This window comes from Cetorhinus maximus, chromosome 2 (genome assembly GCF_964194155.1).
Source record: "Cetorhinus maximus chromosome 2, sCetMax3.hap1.1, whole genome shotgun sequence".
Classification (NCBI taxonomy): domain Eukaryota; kingdom Metazoa; phylum Chordata; class Chondrichthyes; order Lamniformes; family Cetorhinidae; genus Cetorhinus; species Cetorhinus maximus.
The window spans coordinates 222,072,610-222,093,048 of NC_135880.1; the positions used below are offsets into that span (position 1 = coordinate 222,072,610).

Genomic DNA, 20,439 nt, shown 5'->3' on the forward strand with positions numbered 1-20,439 from the left:
GACATGATGCTTAAACTATGAAGGACAAGAGTTCACTGTTTCCCCCACTGGGAGTTAGTGACCCATGTTATCTGATTTTGTTGACCGTGAAGAGGCAGATTCCACAATGGGGCAAAAATTTCACCTTCATCAACTGTTTCTTTTAAGGATTGCAGCCCCAATTTTTTAATGATTTGTTGTTGTTTGGGGTCCTGCACCTCTCGAATACTGGGATCTTTTTCATTCTCAACGGAACAAATTATTTATTCAATAAAAGCAGTCTTGTGGACTTTAACTCTGGCAGATAAATCCCAAAGTTGGTAAAAATATGCCTCTGTATGAAGAACCTAAAGGCTTAGGGCACAATCCTCAAGGTAAGGAGACAGACAGTAATTTATGGCACAGAAAGCCTGTCAGACTCAATCCAATCAGCAACTTTCTCTCTCTCTCTCTCTCTCCCCATGGCTCTGGAAGTTTATTTCCCTCAAGTGCTAATCCAACTTCCTTATGAAGTCATCGACCGTTTCCACTTTCACCACCTTCGTTGGCAGAGTGCTCCAAGTCATTACCACTTGCTGTTCAAAAACTTGCTGTACCATCAGCTAAATGGGAACAGCTTTTCTTTGTCTACCTTAACCAAATCTTTCTTAATTTTGTACAGCTCTCTCAAATCTCCCTCGAATCTCTTTTGCTCCAAGGAGAACAACCCCAGCTTCTCCAAACTGACCTCGGCACGAAAATCCCTCATCCCTGGAGCCCACTCTGGTAAATCCCCTCTGCACCTTCTCAAGGACGCTCACATCCTTTCTAAATTGTGGTGACACAATGTTGGCTGAACAAAAGCTTTATAAAGTTTCAGTATTCTGACGAAGAGTCAGACAGACTCGAAATGTTAACTCTGTCTCTCTCTTCACAGATGCTGTCAGACCCGAGCTTTTCCAGCAATTTTTGTTTTTGTATAGCTTCCCTGTTTTTGTACTCACTACCTCTGCTTATGAAATGAAAGATCCCATACGCTTTGCTAATTACTCTCAAAATATGTCCAGTCATTTGAAAGATCAAAAAAAAAAGCAGTTAAAACGGAAAATATTTTAATAAATAATTAATTAATTTACAAAACAGGGACATCAAGAAAGTTTGAGTTCAAAAGCTTTTCTCTATAATCCATTGTCCATTAACATAACGTCGTCTAAACTGAGAAAGGCTTTTGAGAAACTTTCGGTTATGTTAACGTCTGATATAGGGATAGAGCAGGGAGACATGTCCTGAACAGTCTGAGCTGGAACACTGCACTCCTCCTGCTCCGAGGCCGCGTTAGTCCTTGGTATTTGCCTCTGATAACCCGAGGGGGTGATGATGCTTCCCTCACCATCGGCAGGTTCACTTGTGGTATCGGGGACGCTTATGGAACAGGATTCCTTGGGCTGAGAGTTGTCCCGATCATCCCCTGGGCTGCCACTCCGCTGGCCGCTTGACTCGGGCGTTTGCTGCATGTAGGGGTTCAGCGGTTCACAGAACGAAGGAATCTGGCCTGATGAGTTACTCCCAATGTCGATCCCGCTGTCCAAGGAAGATGCCTCCTTGATTTTCAGCTCTGACCACAGATCATCCCGTTCCTGAATCTTACAGGGGCCGATGAGAGAGCTGTCAGCAAACGCCTGCTGCACCACCACATCTTCTATCAGGCTCAGGTAATCCATGATGCTCAAGCACTTCTTGTTCTTGTCAAGAGATTTCTGTGAGAGGAAATAAATCACATATGAAGTCTAATCATAGATGTTTTAAAAAAAAACAACTTCCATATAATAGTCATTTGGTAGTGCAGAACTTGAGTATTGCTGAAAAAAAAGAGACATTTTGTTGAAGCTTCTGTCAAAACGATGTTGTGTTCCCTGATGTTGCATTCTTGCAAACTGCCCTGATGAGTGCAAGACGAAAAGCTTTGACAAAATGTCTCTTTTTTTCAGCAATACTCAACTTGCATGTCATGAAATATCACGAGAAGAGGGCATAAGAGGCCATCGATGAACTGGTGGTGGGGGCAGTTGGCAGGGGTGTGGCGATCCCTTTATGCCCGTTTTGGGTACTGTATTGCAGCAGGTGGACACAGGCCGTGTGCCCCTATCCAAAGGCCCGAAATTGAGTTTGGGCCTCACTAACATAATCCCAGTGAGCTGTCTGTGCCTCCACAGACAGCATGTGCATTCAGAGAAGATGAATATCATACTGTGTTATCACCGGTAACAGCCTGAAGAGGTAGAGCAGCCGGGATATGGTGGGGTCATGGTTTTCCTTTCTTTTAAAAGAAACTTTATCTTTTGTTGGTGGCTGTTGAATAGTCCTGAGTGGAATTCACAAGGACATTTATTTTTAATGCAGGTCGAGTATCCATTATCTGAAATCCTCCAGGCCGATTGCAATTCGGATTTCAGATAATTTGGGTTTTCGGGTACCGTATATAAACTTACATCACAATAGCCTAAGCCTGGGCTAGCTATAGTCTAAAGTAAATAAAATAGCTAGAAAATTAAGATGTATCAATGAATAATAAATACAGGGTACCTGTAATAAGTTAAAAACAAAAAACTACTGCGGATGCTGGAAATCCAAAACAAAAACAGAATTAACTGGAAAAACTCAGCAGGTCTGGCAGCATCGGCGGAGAAGAAAAGAGTTGACGTTTCGAGTCCTCATGACCCTTCGGCAGAACTGGTAAATTCTCTTTTCTTCTCCGCCGATGCTGCCAGACCTGCTGAGTTTTTCCAGGTAATTCTGTTCTTGTTACCTGTAATTAGTTTCTTTTTGACACATTCATCACAAAATTCACCAGGTAAACAGTGCAGGCAAATAACTGGACTTCCTGTGCTGAAGGTCAATGAGGTTCAAAAATAAAATGCAGTTTTTGGATGTTTTCAGATTTACAGATAAAGGATACTTGACCTGTAGTAATTTTGTACAACTGTGTGTCCTTCTAGGCCATTTTGGAGGAAGGTTAGGAGTCACATATAAGCCAGATTCAGTAAGGAGGGCAGGTTTCTTTCCCGAGATTACGAAGGATACTAAACAAGATTAAGGAAGCCAGGATGCTTCCAGACAAACCAGGGCAGCAGAATAGGAAGGCACAGGGTCATGGCAAATTTAGGGTAGATGTCTCCACACACGGGGTGATCAGCAGCAGGCTAGGATGGGTGGGTGGGTGAAGCTGGCTCACTGAGCTCATTTAAAATCCAGTTCGATGCTGTTTTGAGGAGATGGTAAGGGTGGGATTTGGGGAAGAGAAGATCAGGTGGAAACCTAATTCTCTAAATTTGAATTTGTGCATTGTTGAAAAAATACGAGACATGCTGTCAAAGCGTTTTGTCTTGTACTCATCAGGACAGAATTTGCAAGAATACCAATTCTAAAGGGGACAACAATGTATACTGCATGAGAAGAGAGTGCTGATTGGTTGGCAAGTGGATTCTGATTGGTAGAGGCATTGCTATGGAGAATGCACCTGGGAGCATTTAACTGCCAAGCTATTGCTTAAATTCAAACCAGGAAAGGTTGGCTCTGATTGATCAAAGCATTGTAAGAGGGAATTATTTTCAAATTATTTTAGCCAAAAAGGTTTCCTAATTTTTCAGTGAGTAACAAGGGAACTTACCAGAACCGCTGGGATTGTGCTTTGTTTCTTCAAGTAACACCAGCAGGACATTCCTAGGCAAAAGCTGAGTGTACATAGTATGAACACAGCACTGATGACGCCAAAGGTGATATTGACTGAAGTGTCCGAGTCTATACAAAGAAACAGGAAACTCTCATTAGCAGAAGAAACATGCAGGAAGTAATGACAATCTTTTTCAGATGCAATTAGAACAGGAGGAGGCCATTCAGCCCCTCAAGTTTGTTACCATTCAACGAGATCATACTGATCTGTCTCTTAGTTCCATCTCACCTGCATTGGCTCCATTCCCTTCATGCCCTTGTCCAGCAAAAAACTATCAATCTCAGATTTTAAATTACTAATTGAGCGATCGCCTACTGCTTTCTGTGGGAGAGAGTTCCACACTTCTACTGTCCTTTTCAAGAAGAGGTGTTTCCTAACTTCCCTCCTGAATGGGCTGATTTTAAAGTTATGCCATCTGCAACTGCTGTACATGCACAGCTCCATTCAGAAAAATGTAACTAATGAATGGAGGGAACCATCGTTGCCAGATTGTGAGAGGGACCTCGTTTATGAAGCCACCAATAAAATGCATCATCACATCGTGGATTGTGGATCAAACTGATGTCCGTTTCATCAGCATGTCTACACAGGAGAGGTTTTGCCAGATAGTTAAGCAAGAAGAACTTGCATTTAAGTAGCATCCTCATGGTCCAATTAGCCAGTGAATTCCTATTGAAGGATAGTAACTGTTGAAATGTAGGTAAATGTAGTAGCCAAATTGTGCACAATAAGGCCTTATAAGCAGCAATAAATGACCAGGTAATTTGCTTTTAGTCATGTTGTTTGAGGGATAAATATTAGCCAGGACACAGAAAACTTCCCTGCTCTTCTTTGAATAGTCTCGCGAGATCCTTTATATCAGGATCTTGCTTTAATAATTATTAATTAGTTTTATCCAAAAGACATGCAATACTCTACAGTGCTCCCTCAGTATTGCAATGAGGTGTCAGCCTTAGACTATGGCTCAAGTCCTGGAGTAGATGTAAGAGTGCTAGAAACCGAGCCACAGCTGACGCTTTCTTCACAAAGCAGCATTCCCTTTAAAGTCTTGGTAATGCGCAAGTCTTCAAGTGTAACACGCCAGGCTGTGGTGAGGATTTGCATTTCTATTCTCAGCTTTGCTACTGGCAGAAATGCAAAGCAAAGAAGACCCAATGTTTCCTGGCAGGGGATCCTGGGAAGATTCTGGGCCAATGGAAAGATAGTACAAAAGGAAGTTGGGAAGTTTCTGATGAGGAATGGAGATTGGGTTCAAATCCACACCTGAGAGAAGGGTGAAAACGTTCTCTAATTGGCTGAACCCCTAACAATATGGATTTGGTCAACTTGACAGCCTAGTTCTCTGACTAGCCTTCTCAGTCTGCACTGATATGAGGCACATGCAAATAATAAAAGTAATATAAATTGGGAATTGATGGCACACTCAATGAACTACTTTACCTGGTTCTCGGAATGGGATTGTTGCACATTTCTCTTCCGTGATGTTCCCTTTTCTTGGATCGTTATTCAGTTCTGCTCTCACACTGATGCAATAGGTTTCACCTGGTTGCACTGTGGTTTTGTTCAATTCTCTTGAGCTCGTAATTTGTTCAGACTGTTGGAACACATGCAGAAGACGCGTTAGAGAAATCAACCAGCAGCATAAACATTTCAAGACAGTGGCAAGTCCCACCACAATCCTCTCAGGATTTGCGAGATTTGAAAAAGTTCAAAACAAACATTCTATTGAACAATAAGAGACCACTGTTCTGTTGAAGGGTCATTCGGGCTCGAAACGTTAACTGTGTCCCTCTCCCCAGATGCTGCCAGACCTGCTGAGTTTTTCCAGGTATTTTTGTTTTTGTGTTGAATGAGAGACCACTGAGCCAGTCTCTACTAATGATGACGATTGTTTTATAGTTTGAGTAGTAATTCCTATTGAGTGCAAAACAGATTAGATTCATCATCTGATTTGTCACTCAGAGCGATTAGGTTAGCACTAGTCATATTCATAAAGGTTGGCAGAATACAGATGTTAATCTGCAAGGCCAAAGCAGAACAATAGCAACTGGCGACTTTGGACATATGGTTCCCACAGTTCTCCACCATTGGGGGTTTTCTCACCTCATGTCTCAATTTGTTCAATCTTTTTTTCAAGCATAAGACAGCCCTGCTACAGCAGGGCCACAAAAAATTAAGCTAAACTCTGAGTGCTCCTCTCCACGGAAATCTTTAGTAAAAGGCGAAAGATTTATATGATCTGAAGAGAAACCAGAGTTGTAGACTCATTGCTAAGGATTGATAGCTGTAATTAGTCAACCATTCAATTATTGTTGCATCACGTGACCACCAAGGTATTAGACACTGAACTAGATCGACTTGATCTTTGTTTGTCTAACAATTCCTAGGTTCCTTCCAGTTAGCATTTTATCCAAATCTAGCAGGTTTGCTAGCAAGAGCATCACTTGGCAGCATCACGCCCTAATACTGTGCAGCTGAGACAGCTCAGTCCCCTGCTCCACTGATGACGTGTTTCCTCATACCTGTCAGTGCAGTTGCACTGAAAGGAACCTGCAGCCTTTCCCACTGTTCCAGCTCAATCATGGACTGCCGGGAAGTAGGAAGATGGTTTGATGCAGGGCTTGCCAACACATCAATCACGAGCGACTGGTAGTTCACCATCTGCCAATGAGTAGCTTGCATTAAGATTTGGAAAAATAACCAAGAGTATTACTGGATTCAAGTCATATAATTATCTTTCTGCCGCAAGCTAACTAGTTTGCCAACTTTTGTATACAACACTGGCGCCTGAGTCAGTGTCACGCCATAAGTGTGGCTCCGATCGCCATAAGTAATAACACGAGTGGCAATTGTGACCTGCCATAAGTGAGGATCGACATAAGTCGAGGACCATCTGTACCAGCACAACTCTGCTAGCTAGCATGCAGCAGGGAAAATAACCTGCCCTTGTTAACATCATGGATGCAGAGGCAGGTCCATCCCAAAAAAAAAAGGCAAAAGACATATTATTTCCACCAAGGGTGGGAGGACGTTTTTTTTTTGTTTTCAAGCATTAAAGACAAGTGTGCCTGTTTAATCTGCAGCGTCAGAGCCGCAGTGCGGAAAAAAAAAGCAAATGTTGAGAGGCATTTTCCAAAATGTACACAAACGTTCTGAGAGGGATTTTCTTACAGGAAGCAGCCAGCGGTCACAAAAAGTGAACTAAAAGCTGAAGTGCAGATACAGCAATTATTTTTTTTTTTTAAACGAAACCAACCAACAAAGCTAATGCGTCAACTGAGGCATCTTTCAAAGTAACTCCCTATTTCACCAAGAACAAGGCGACATTTACAAATGGTGTGATTGTGAAGGGCGCGATGACTCTGATGGCCAAGTCCTTATTCAAAGGTTGCAAAAAAAAATCAGCCCTGGAATTATGTCTGCCATTCCAGGAGTGCAGTTAGGAGCGAACACCATTGCAAAAAGAGTATCTGCATTATCGGCTGACATGATGGAGCAGCTGGAGAGGGATTTAAGTACATGCAGGTGGTCTCCTAGTCAATGGGATGAATTGGTTGACACAAGCAATGCTGCCCAGTTGGCAGTGTTCATTCGAATGGTGTTTGAAGACATCACCATTAAAAAGAGGAATTCTTGACAATGTTGCCTCTGAAATCCGCAACCAGGGGAATTGATATCTACAATGAGGTCAAGAACTATTTCACAAAGAGGAATGTGCCATTGGAGAAGCTAGTGGCAATAGCCAACAATGGTGCGCCAGCAATGACCGGGCGTCATGCCAGTTTCATTGCAAGTTATAAAGGAGACCCCGATTTTCCTCATTTCTCGAGCTACCACTGCATCATTCACCAGGAGGCGATTTGTGACAAAGTAAGGGGGGTCTGATTACGTTACGTCTCCTGTGGTTAGAACGATTAATTCAACTCATGCAAAGGCCAAACAGCACCGAAGCTTCAAGTCATTTCTCGACTAACTGTCAGCCGAGTATGGCGATGTTTTGCTGCACCCTGAGATCCGGTGGCTTGGCAGAGGACAAATGCTGCGTCAGCTTCTTTCACTTCTGCCAGAAATTAAAGCTTTTCGTGGAGTCAAGAAACGAAGAGGCTGCCCAATGATCAAGCATTGCATGGCTGCTTGATTTGGTATTTCTAACAGATGTGACAGAGTAATTGAACACCCATTGAGCTGTGAATTGCAAGGGAAGGTGGAAGGCAATTGCTGACATGATTCGCGGAGTGAAAAGCTTTCAAGTCGAAACTTAACCTTTGGGTACGGCAAGTGCAGAAGAGGAAAATGCGACTTTTTCCTTCTGTGCTCCAAACGCTGGCAGAAAATGAAGCTGCTGCTGGGCTCCTGGACATTGCCGAGCACAGTGATCCCCTAACCAGGCTTGGCCAAGAGTTCAACGGTAGATTTAGTGATTTTGAGCAGCTGGATCCCCAAGTGATGTTTCTTTCAAACCCCTTCATGGAAGTAGATGTTAGTTTCCGAACAAATTAGTGCGCTGTTTAACCTTGATTGTGTCACTATGGAAATGGAGATCGTCAGCCTTCAAAATGACGTTCTGTGGAAATCAAGGCAATCTGCCAATTTCTGGAGACTTGTGGATACTGAGAAGTACAGTGACATCCTCACAGCAACAATGAAAGTGACTTCCCCGTTTGGTTTCACCAATCTTTGCAAACCCGCCTTTTCAGTCATGAGCTTCTTCGAATCCAAATTTCGAATGCATCTGACCGACGAGTAGCTGAATGACTCCATCAGAGATGACCTCTCAGGGTACATACTAGATTACACAGCACTGGTGGACACTATGCAGTGTCAAGTTTCACATTGAAATAAAGGTTGAGAATCAATTTTCTTCATTTTAAATATATATTTTTGTAATTCAGCTGTAATAGCTTAATTATGTACCTTTATCAATCCATATATTTTCAATATATGTTTCAGTAGCTCGGGATATTTTTCATTAATCAGAAGTAGCTATCATTAAAGAAAAGATTGGCGACCCCTGGTTTAATGTACAGCCTATTGGAGGATGGTGCACATTATGAGCGCCACATCTCCACGTTCCATGTGCTCCCAAATGAGGAGCGATGAACAGACCCGTGGTTGCAATCGGAGGAGGAGTGATCAGAGCCCTAGGAGCACCCTGCCCCCACCCTCCATCTCCCCACACTCCCGAGTTCTCTGCATTCTCCAATTCTGTCTTCTTGTCCAGTTTTAATTGCTCCACCACTGACAACCGTGCCTTCAGCTGCTGGGCCCTAAGCTCTGGAATTCCCTTCTTAAAACTCTCCACTTCTTTACCTCACTCTGCTCCTTAAGGTGTCTCTTTGACCAAGCTTTTGGTCACCTGTCCTAATATCTCTTGATGTGCCTTGGTCAGATTTTGCTCCTATGAAGCATTTCTGATATGTAACTAGATTAAAGGTGTTATATAAAATACAAGTCGTTATGAGCAAAGGCTACTCCAAGCGCCCAGGCTCTGAGAACCTGTACTCACACAGATGGAGGTACAATTGGCCATGTTGTCCTATCCAAGGAGTGGGGATGGTGATGTCCAGCTACAACTAATCATTGTCCAGTGACTCCTCCTACAATGCACTTGAGTATGGCCTGGGTAGGGCTGGATTGGGGTGGTTAGATTGGGCTGGTCTGTAACCACCCTGCTTTGTCCAACACTCCGCCAACATTCAGCGTCACTCAGGCTCAGAGACGAAGGACACTCTGTCACTCGGGCTAAGGACCAGGACATGTTAAACACTCATCCTTTCTGGAAGGAAAGGGGGCCGGGTGGTGAGGGGAGAGTTGCAAACTTGGCAAGGTGAGGGCAGAAGGAGAGAATAACAATGTGTGACCTTAGCAATCAGCAAAATGTCAATTTTATAAAACAAAACACTCCCACATGGTCAGGGGATTTCAACTGGCCGACCTCCATGAGCTCTTACCTGGTTAGTGTTATTCGCACGGATATAAACACTATACGTCAATGATTCGCCAAAGAGCTCCTCCATCGACAGTTTTCTTCCTCCCGTATGTAAGGTAGGTGGGGAGATACTGACTCTAATCACGTTGTGTTCTGCTTTAATAGTAAAGGATGGCAAACCCAAAGGGACTGAAAGCAAATGAAATGCAAAATTAAATACAGCTCTACAGCCAAAATGAAAGTAAATGTGTCATTGAGCTGGTGCATCAATGAGAGATGAGTTTTTTTTTAAAATTCTTTTCATGGGATGCGGGCATCACTGGCAAGGCCAGCATTTGTTGCCCATCCACAATTGCCCCAAGTGGCTTGCTAGGCCATTTCAGAGGGTGGTTAAGAGAGTCAACCACATTGCTGTGGACCTGGAGTCACATGTAGGCCAGACAGGGTAAGGATGGCAGATTTCCTTCCCTAAAAGGACATTAGTGAACCAGATGGGTTTTTACAACAGTCAATGATAGTTTCATGGTCACCATTACTTAGACTAGCTTTATATCACTGATTTATTGATTGAATTTAAATTCCACCAGCTGCTATGGATTTGAACATACGAATTAGGAGCAGGAGTCGGCCACTCGGCCCCTCAAGCCTGAACTGCCATTCAATAAGATCATGGCTGATCTGAATGTAACCTCAACCCCACATTCCTGATAACCTTGTTAATCAAGAATCCATCTAGCTCTGCTTTAAAAATATTCAAAGACTCAGCCTCCACCACCTTTTGAGGAAGAGAGTTCCAAAGACTCTCCGCCCTCTGAGAGAAAAAATTTCTCCTCGTGTCAGTCTTAAATGACCGACCCCTTATTTTTAAACAGTGACCCCTAGTGAACCCATGTCCACAGGGCATTAGCCTGGCCCTCTGGATTACTAGTCCAGTGACATTACCACTACGTCACCATCTCCCCTAAGTGTCTCGATGAGTGTGCATTAGCCAGTCAGTGAGAGCATGGCAGTGAGTGTGATTGTCAGCAAACACGTCATTGAGAGCGAATGTGTCAGTTTGAGTGTGTCAGTGAGTGTGAATGTGTGTCAGTGAGTGTGAATGTGTGTCAGTGAGTATGAATGTGTGCACAAGTAAAACCTGTGGGACAGTGAGTGTCTGTGTTGCTGTGTCAGTGAGTGTGAATGCATCGTGTGTGTGTGTGTGTGTGTGAATGAATGTGACAGTGAGCAGTGAGTGATAATGAGTATGTGGGTCTTGCTGTCTACTACTTAAAGATTTGGTGTAAGCCAGGCAGATAGGAACATAAAGGAGCAGGGGTTGGCACGCGGCTCCTCGAGACTTTCCCCCATTCAATAAGATCATGAGCTCAACTCCAGTTTCCCACCTAAATCAATATCCCCCAATTCCCTTTGAGACCAAAAATCTATTGATCTCAGCATTGAATAAACTCAATGAATGAGGTAGAGTGAAGAAATTTCTCATCCCCATCTTAAATAGTCAACCTCTTATTCTGAAACTTTGATGTCTAGTTCTAGAGTCTTCAGCCAGAGGAAGCAGCCTCTCAGCATTTACCCTGTCATCCCCCCAAAAATAATATAAGTTTCAATAATTTCGCCTCTCATTCTTCTAAACTCCGAAGAGTTTGCACTCAACCTCTCATCATGGGTCAACCCTCTCATGACTCTAGTGAGCCTTCACTGCAGTATCTCCAAGGCAAGTATATCCTTCCTTAGATAAGGAGATCAAAGGTCCCAGGTTTGACCTGTGCTGAGGTAACTGATACCAGCTGAGTCACAGTTTGGACTACAACCGCCTCAGGGGCTACCAAGGAAAAAAAAACGTCAGCCCGCTTTCGTGCTTCTGATCTTGAGTTTCAGCTGAGGACGTGTTTGGTCTCAGCACCACCATCCCCACCCTGGAGGTCAGATACAAACGCAAGATGCTTGTTTCGTTCTGAGTGTGTTCATCTCAGTGGCTAATACTTTCAGTTTCCTAAAACCCCTTAAAAAAAAACATAACTATTAAGCAAACTATTTAAAAATTCACATCCAGTCCCCAAGCTTCAATCATTGCCATTTGAACTGAAATCTGTTCCTCAACCATTCTGAGCATCAGGACAGATTGGGGTTATATATGCGATTATGTGCGCGAGCTCACTTACTGGAATCCTGGGGTTTAAAATGTTCCGATTTTTCCCAGTCTGAGGTTATGTTGCCATTAACGCTTCTGACAATGGCGATGATCTCCACTTTAAAATCCCAGGTCTCCTGTGTGAGGTCACAATGACGGTGGGAAATGCCTGTGCATTGCTTCACTGGGATATATGTCTCATTGTATTCATACCTGTGGGTCAGTGAGGAGACTGATCAGTTTCTGCAAGTTATTAACAAAAGGCCAACCTTCCCTGAAAAATTCCCTCCTTCCTTACTTTTCCTATTTCGATTTCATCACTCTGGTTGGAATACATTCCAGGAGGTTTCGTCAATGGATGAGGATGTTGACAGTGAGGGATTCAACAATCGCAATGCCAATGGATGTCAAGGGGTGGTGGTTAGATTCTTTTTTATTGGAGACAGTCATTCTCTGGCACTTGTGTGTCACAAATGTTACTTGCCACTTATCAGCCCAAACCCAAATATTGTCCAGGTCTTGCTGCACGTGGGGCAGCAATTGCTGCATTATCTGAGGAGCTGCAAATGGAATTGAACACAGCACCATATCTTCCTGTTGGTATTACAAAGATCAGACAACATCACCAACATGGACCGTAAGAGGAGCCTGTTGTGGAAGTGAGGTTGTTGAGTTAAGTCAGGTGTACCAATATCAAACAACACCTTTTAAATGGTGTTTAAACTGAGGCCTCATCTTCCCTCTCAGGTGGATGACACTGTTTAGAAGTCCAGGTCATTAATATATAGCAAACAGAATGTTGGAGAATGGGAGCTCCAAGTTTTAAAAAATTTATTCTTTCACAGGATGTGAACATCGCTGGCTGGGCCAGCATTGTTGCTCATCCCCCTAATTGCCCTTGAGAAGGTGGTGGTGAGCTGCCTTCTTGAACCGCTGCAGTCCATGTGGTGTCGATCTACCCAGTGCTGTTAGGGAGGGAGTTGACGGAGTTGACTGACTGGACTGGACTGACTGGACTGGACTGACTGGACTGGACTGACTGACTGACTGGACTGACTGACTGACTGGACTGGACTGACTGACTGGACTGGACTGACTGACTGGACTGACTGACTGGACTGGACTGACTGGACTGGACTGACTGGACTGGACTGACTGGACTGGACTGACTGGACTGGACTGACTGGACTGACTGGACTGACTGACTGGACTGACTGACTGACTGACTGGACTGACTGACTGGACTGACTGACTGACTGACTGGACTGACTGACTGGACTGACTGACTGACTGAACTGACTGACTGACTGGACTGACTGACTGGACTGACTGACTGGACTGGACTGACTGGACTGACTGACTGGACTGACTGGACTGACTGACTGGACTGACTGACTGGACTGACTGACTGGACTGACTGACTGACTGACTGACTGGACTGACTGACTGACTGGACTGACTGACTGGACTGACTGACTGGACTGACTGACACTGACAATCTGTAACCTCTACATCAAACTCAAAAATATAAACAGTGAGGCAACAATGAATTTTTGGAGGAATGCAAATATCTTCATGTGGGGGCTAACTGCTGACTCCCAGTCAAACCAATACCAAGTAAGATTAAACTGTACACTGCTCTGCCTGCACAAGAGCACTTTTCCCAAAATAGTGCAGGCACAGCTCAGTGTGTGGCAAGTGACTGGTTGCTTGTGGGCCATTTCCTGATATGAGCTCCCGAAGGGTGAAGCTATGTACTTGCAGCAATCGGATAACGTAGCTCATACTCTACAAGAAGTGGGTCCCAAAGTGTGTTTAGAAGTAGCTGTTATAGTTCAGAGGGCCCTTGAGATATTTTGAGCTTTCCTGTTGTGGTTTAGGATGCCATGTCAACCACTGCTTCGGCTGCTATGTTGAAATCGTTCTCTTGTATCTGCTATTTATTGCTTTGCCGAGCTGTGTCCATTATTACAACACACAAGGGCTTGTCATCACTGTGGAAAAATCTTAAAACATTTCTATGCTTGGGGCACCGGTCACTCCCAAAATTGCAACGTCACTCGTACAGTACACAGTACCAGCGCAGGCCAATACAAACTGAAAATAATCAATCATTCAGGACAAAAACAAAAATACCCTGGAAATACTCAGCAGGTCTGACAGTATCTGCGGAGAGGAGCACAGTTAACGTTTCGAGTCCGTATGACTCTTCAACAGAACTAAGTAAAAATAGAAAGGAGGTGAAATATAAACTGGTTTAAGGGGGGAGTCGGTGGGACAGGTAGAGCTGGATAGAGGGCCAGTGGTAGGTAGAGATTGCCAAACGATGTCGTAGACAAAAGGACAAAGAGGTGTTGACGGTGGTGACATTAGCTAAGATATGTGCTAATGGTGACATTAGGGGTAGAAAGCAGGACGAGCAAGGGATAGATAGCCCTAGTGGGGGTGGGGTGGGGGTGGGGAAAGGGATCGAAATAGGCCAAAAGGTGATAATCATTCAGGAAGTAGTCTCTGATACACTGATGTGGGAGATGAAGCATCACGAATATCTCTGATCTCACTTGTGACTGGTCTTTCTCTTAGTCATTAGGTTAATCTCCACATAAAGATATGCACGTTCCTCTCACTTCACCATGTCTAAACACAGAATTTGCTGTGAGGCCTGCTGATTATCTATCAGCCTGCAGCTCCTAACCCCAATAAAAAAAATTAAAAATACCTGGAAAAACTCAGCAGAAGAACAGTTGAAGAGTCATACGGACTCGAAACGTTAACTGTGTTCCTCTCCGCAGATGCTGTCAGACCTGCTGAGTTTGTCCAGGTATTTTTATTTCTGTTTTGGATTTCCAGCATCCGCAGTTTTTTGCTTTTATCACTCTGCTGATATATTAATGCGTACATTAGCGATGGCACTGATATGACACCAAGGTTGCAAACAATTTGGTTCAGTTGAGTACAGACGTATGGAAGTTACTCTAAAATACAAACAGCAAAACTCTGAAAATACTGAGCAGACGAGGTTTGCTGCATATTTTCAGTATATTCTGTTTATATTTCAGGTTTCTAGCATCCACAGTATTTTGCCTCTGAGGTTTCGCCGGTCCTTTATAAAAACACAGCTGCAGCTGGAACATCATAATCAGTTCTACAATCCAAGCTTTAGAAAGGATGTCGAGGCTTTACAGAGATTTACTAGAATAGTACCAGGTAGGGTTTTCCAACTGTGATTAAATGTATTCCTGCAGGTTTCACCACATCACTTTCCACCCCCACCCCACACCACCCATTATGTCGGCCAAGAGATCCATCCTTGTGACGCACTCACAACCTACTCCAATTGGAAAGCCAAAATACCCATTACCCAATGGGATGATGCTTGGCTGTCAGCCAAACAGCTTTTTTTTGGCCCAGTTTCATTATTTTTATCTCTGGTAAAGAAAAATGTTCAAAGAAAATGACCAAAAAAAACACAACAATCTTTTTTAATGTCCCGATGATTTATTTCCAGGGTTGCACACCGCAGTGTCCTGGAGATTAATCTTCAATTTCTGGTGACTCCAGGCCAAGCCTGGAGGGTTGGCCACCCTATGATCAGAACTGAGGGGCTTCAGTTACTTGAAGTAACACTGGGGTTGTTCTTAGAGCAGAGATTAAGAGGAGATTTGATAGAGGTGCTCAAACTTATGAACGGCTTTGAATCATCAACCACATCATCACTAGAACAGATGATTTGGTCATTTACGTCATTGTTGTTTTGTGGGAGCTTGCTGTGTATAAATTGGCTGCTGTGTTTCTTACATTACCACACTGACTACACTTCAAAAAGTGCCTCATTGGCTGTGAAAATTGGGACATCATGAGGTGGTGACAGGCGCTACAGGAATTCAAGTTATTTTTCTTCTTTCATCCGCACCTAGTTTCTCAACAACCAGCCCCACAAACTCAAATCGGTTCTGAGGTCAGGCTCAGGAACTGGTGACTGGGTGTTTTTTCCAAATTACAGGACATGTGAAGCACATGATCAGCAAAACCCCCTTTGGTTTTTGTTTCTCTTTTTTTAAGGTTTCCGCAAACTTTCCAACTCTCGGTTTGAAAGGTCACATCAAACTCAAAAAAGGAAATTGTTATGGGAAGAAACAGGTGAAACAATTAGATGCGGTTCTCAATGTTACAAAATAAAATCTTCAGTAAAAGGTTTAGTCTATCCCTGTCTCTGTTACTGGTTAGATGTTTTCTTGTATTAAAGACGCTAGATTGTCACTGGGGAGCGGGCTCCATAGTCAACAAGTGACCTCCAGCACATCACACAATTGATTCTTCCCTCTCAATGAATCCATAAAGCAAGCGGGGGCAGGATAATCTCAGAGAAATTCATCGTCATACAACCTGTGATATCAACATTTAAAATAAAAAGTTAAAGGAAGAATTTGCATTTCTCTTAACAACTTCCACAACCTCAGAACATCCCAAAGCACTTTATGGATGATGAAGTACTTTTTTTCAAGCAAGAGTCACCGGTGTAATGTAGAAAACACCACAACAAATTGTGCACAGCAAGCTCCCACAAACAGGAGGTAAATGACCAGATAATTTGTTTTTTTTTAGTGACACTGGTTGAGGACAAATATTAACCAGGACACTGGTAGAACTCACCTGCTCTTCTCAAAATATTAACATGGGATCTTCTGTGACCATCCAAGAAAGGAAACAAGGTCTCGGTTTAACATCTCATCCAAAAGACAGCAGCTCCAACAGTGCTGCACTCACTCTGTACTGAGCTGCAGTGTGAGCCAATTTTTATTTGTTCCCAAGTCTCCGGAGTGGGGCTTAAACCCATGACCTTCCAACTCAGAGGTGAGAGCGCTCGGTGTTCCCACTGAGCCACAGCTGACACCTATTTGACCTTGAAGGTCCTATCCTACCTGAGCCCGATTCCCTTTGCCCCCATACCACTTCCTAGCGGGGTTGGGTTGGCTGGTGGGGAGGGGGGAGGAGCGAGGGGAACGCACCGAATATAGGTCAGGAGCAAAATATCTGGTTGTTTCCCCTCTCCATCCCCTCTTCTTGAACCCGAGGTTCATTGAGGTCAACTGTAGATCAACCTTACATTCCACTACTTACTCCTAACTTGTGAGAAGGTGAAAGGAGACTCCTATACCTTAAGTACTGCACGTCGTATCGAATGATCTGTGAATAATTCTGCGCTGGATTCCAGTGTAAGATGTTTTTGGCATTCGCAGAAGTGAAATAAAGATTTCTGGGAGGCTGCAGGATGGCATCAGTTCCTGTAAGAATATTTTAAAAGTTTCAATTTATTTAGACAGCACATTTTCAATCAAGTGTGAGCTCACTCTGCAAATGAATCACAGTTTAGCCAGGAGCCCTCAGGACATCAGCATATCATTTGGAATCATTTTTCTGTTACTGGAGAATGAGAGGAGTGAATGGCACTAGAGCTTATAGAAAGCAAATAAACAATGTTACAGGTATTGGGATCGTTAGCTCCCTAGAAAAGCATACTTGGATTTGTATGACACACCCCTTCCGGGGAATTTTTGCTGTAATGATCCATTGTAGAGACATGCTCAAATTAAAATCTGGACAAAATTAAAAATCACTTCTTAAAAACCACAACCATTTGCATTGAGGAAATTTATACACTTCAGGACTACACAGGCCAGAAGGCTAAAGGTTTGACCCCACTTTCCTGATCTAGTATGTGTTGATCTTAACAAGCGAACTGCTTTACAAAAATCAAACTATTCTTTAACTCCACAATGGCTTAACTGGTAATGTCAGCATGCAAAATCCCTGGTTTCAGGGGTTGTGGCGGTGGGGTGAGGGGGGGGTGGTGAGTGGTGTGGATGAATTTATATTGCATATTAATGGAGTTTACTTCACTCCACTCCTGTTTGTACTGCTGGAGCCAATGGGTTTGAGCATAAATGGGAGCGATCTCCTCTCATGTTGTCCAGTAGAGTATAAGAGCCCAGTGGTTATGGCAACACAGTTTACAAAGAATTATAGGAACATAGAGCTTAGGAACAGGAGTAGGCCATTCAACCATTTGAGCCTGCTTCACCATTCAATAAGATCACGGCTGATCTAGTTGTGAATTACATTGAATTTACAGCACAGAAACAGACCATTTCACCTAAACATCTCTGCCAGTATTAATACTCCTCCCAACCAATTTAATCTAATCCTATCTTTCTCCCTCATGTACTGATCTAGCCTCCCCTTAAATACATCTACGCTATTTGACTCAACTACTCAATGTGGTAGAGAGTTCCCCATTTTCACTACTCTCTGGGTAAAGAGGTTCTTCCTGAATTCTTTACTCAATTTATTAGTGGCCCTCTTATATTAATGGACCCTAAGTTTGGTCTTCCTGACAAACAGAAACACCTTCTCTGCATCAGCCCTATCAAGTTCCTTTATAATTTTATTGATCTCTATCAGGTCTTATGACTTTGAGAGTTCAAATCCCACTGTAGCAGGTGGTGAAATTCAACTCAACAAATTCGCAGATTAGTGGCTAATTAGTTATAATAACCAAGCTCAGCTAGTTCACCCACAAAACTGGTCCTGGCTTTCATGACACGTATGGAAATGCTATCCTTTTGGGAGGATTAGCATTCTGTGTTACAGTCTGGAGTTAGGTTGTGACGCAGACTGGGCTCACATGGAATGTATCTTCTGTTGGCAAGATCACCCCTCAAAATTGGAGGGAAGACTAGAGGAATGGACCAAGTGTCTGCAAGAAATTGAGTAGAGATGAGATGGGTTGCAAATTTGCTTCTAGGCTCATGGCTTCTGCTGTAGTGATTACCTCTGTATATTGGGTCTCATAGTAAATCAATAAATTATGGAAACTTTTTTTAAAAATCCTACCGCAGCAGCTGGTGGAGTTTGAGTTCTGTTAAAAAAAAATCTTGCCACCTCTACCAGGTCTGGCCTGTGGTTGCCTCTTCATGCCCCCTGGCAACTAGGGATGGGCAGTGTTACCCACCTCCCAGAAAGAAATAATTTAAAAATCCGTCCCCTGCTTCAGACATGTAGAATTTATTGGCTGTCTTCACACTGGCTATGAAGTGCCTGGTCACCAAAAGTCCCAGGAACATAGCTAGGGAAATACCAAAAGATTTTAGGGCCAGTGTGGTTTACTTCAGATGATCTTAGCCTAGAGAACAGCCTAGGGGAACTCAGAATTGCTTGCACCAGGGTCCCATCAGCTACCAGGGCAAATAAACTGAACCCAACATAACCAGATCGAAACCATCAGAATGAAATTCAACCCAAAGCAGCAGGGTCTAATCCAACACCATCAAGTTCAGCTAGCGCAACCAAATCCAAACATCACAATCAAATTCAACCCAACACAACTGGGTCCAACCCAGCAGAACATTGGATGATTGTTCTTTCCATGGCCTAGGGATAGTGGAGCCATTTGTGCTGCTCTCGCTGGCTGTCTCAACTGAGATCAGATAACAGAACCTGCATGACTCAGTGCTGCACTGGACAAACTTTGGCGCTTAATGAATGAATAACCTGGGTGTCCGAATTGCAGGTCAATAACAGCAGATAACTCACTGCACTCACCGCTGGTCAGTTAGATTACTTCCAACAGCGTAAGGGAAAAGTTGCAGTGATGGAATGAACATGACTGAAAACATTTCAAACACCTTCACCTCAACCTCCTATCACACCCACTAACTGCAGAGGGCGTGAATCAGATTAAGCATAGTTAATACAAACAACTGAAGTTAACTCCTTATTCACAAAAGGCTGTTCCTGGTTTTGTTTAGATCTTTCAGGGCAAACCTCACTGGCAATTATCAGCATGTTATTTGGCTGGTGTTTTGGTCAAATATTTATCCCTCAACTAGCATCACTGAAAAATATATATATCTGGTCATTGTCACATGGCTGTTTGTGGGATCTTGCTGTGTACAAACTGGCTGCTACATTACAACAGTGACACGTCAAAAATTACATTGTCAGTAAAGCGGTTGGGGACATTCGGTGCTCTACAAATGCAAGTCTTTTAATAACAGAATAAGACCCTAAAATCCAGGGGTCAGTTACACACCCAGAAAAAACACATAGTGCCTCATCTACACAAGTTTTATTTTACCACGCTTAGCAATCATTAATCGCCAGGAGTAGCTGTCACATTTGCTCGTACAGAGTTACAGTAAAATAGTTTCCCTTCTTTTAAAAAAAAAAATTCTGGAGTGTTTCTAACAGACCAGACCTACCAGGCAGGATGAAGATCAGTAGTAGGAAAGCTCTATTGCACAGACCCATTGCTATTTGCTGTTACTGCAGGCACTGCACACCGCTCATTCCAGTCCTCCAGTTACACTGAGAAACACATCGCCCAGCTGGGGCAGGTCTAGGCGTGGGAGGGAGTCACAAACGTCAGCTTCCGCCTGCGAATTTCCTGGCTGCACAGAGAGCTCTCCAGCAGCGGGGAATTTCCTTTCGACTCTCCCCGGAACTAACGCACTGACCTTAAAGTACAAGACCATTCGCATCTCTGTCTAATTTCTGATGCTAAATTCCTATCGTTTTTGCTTCTACTTGCAAAACAAGCAAACCCTAAACTCACTGAAATTCTTGGTGTTTCCGATCAAATCACCGAAAGATCACAGGCTTACACTCCCCTTTCAAATAAAAGTGTCCCAA

The 20,439-nt window shown here is 43.4% G+C and overlaps 1 protein-coding gene and 1 non-coding gene across 2 annotated transcripts; both read right to left on the reverse strand.

The window, feature by feature from the left end:
• Positions 1 to 1,053: 1,053 nt before the first annotated feature.
• Positions 1,054 to 20,161, reverse strand: LOC144671009 (interferon alpha/beta receptor 2-like). The gene is made up of 7 exons (XM_078533050.1): positions 20,010 to 20,161; positions 16,907 to 17,033; positions 11,780 to 11,961; positions 9,640 to 9,806; positions 5,129 to 5,282; positions 3,626 to 3,756; positions 1,054 to 1,715 (listed from the first exon to the last, which is right to left on the reverse strand). The coding sequence occupies exons 1-7, from the start codon at positions 20,056 to 20,058 to the stop codon at positions 1,137 to 1,139; spliced, it is 1,389 nt and encodes a 462-aa protein (XP_078389176.1). The 5' UTR covers positions 20,059 to 20,161; the 3' UTR covers positions 1,054 to 1,136.
• On the reverse strand, positions 5,835 to 5,947 carry LOC144671851 (U5 spliceosomal RNA). Its single transcript, XR_013574030.1, has one exon. It is a non-coding gene; the product is annotated as a U5 spliceosomal RNA (small nuclear RNA).
• Positions 20,162 to 20,439: the final 278 nt, after the last annotated feature.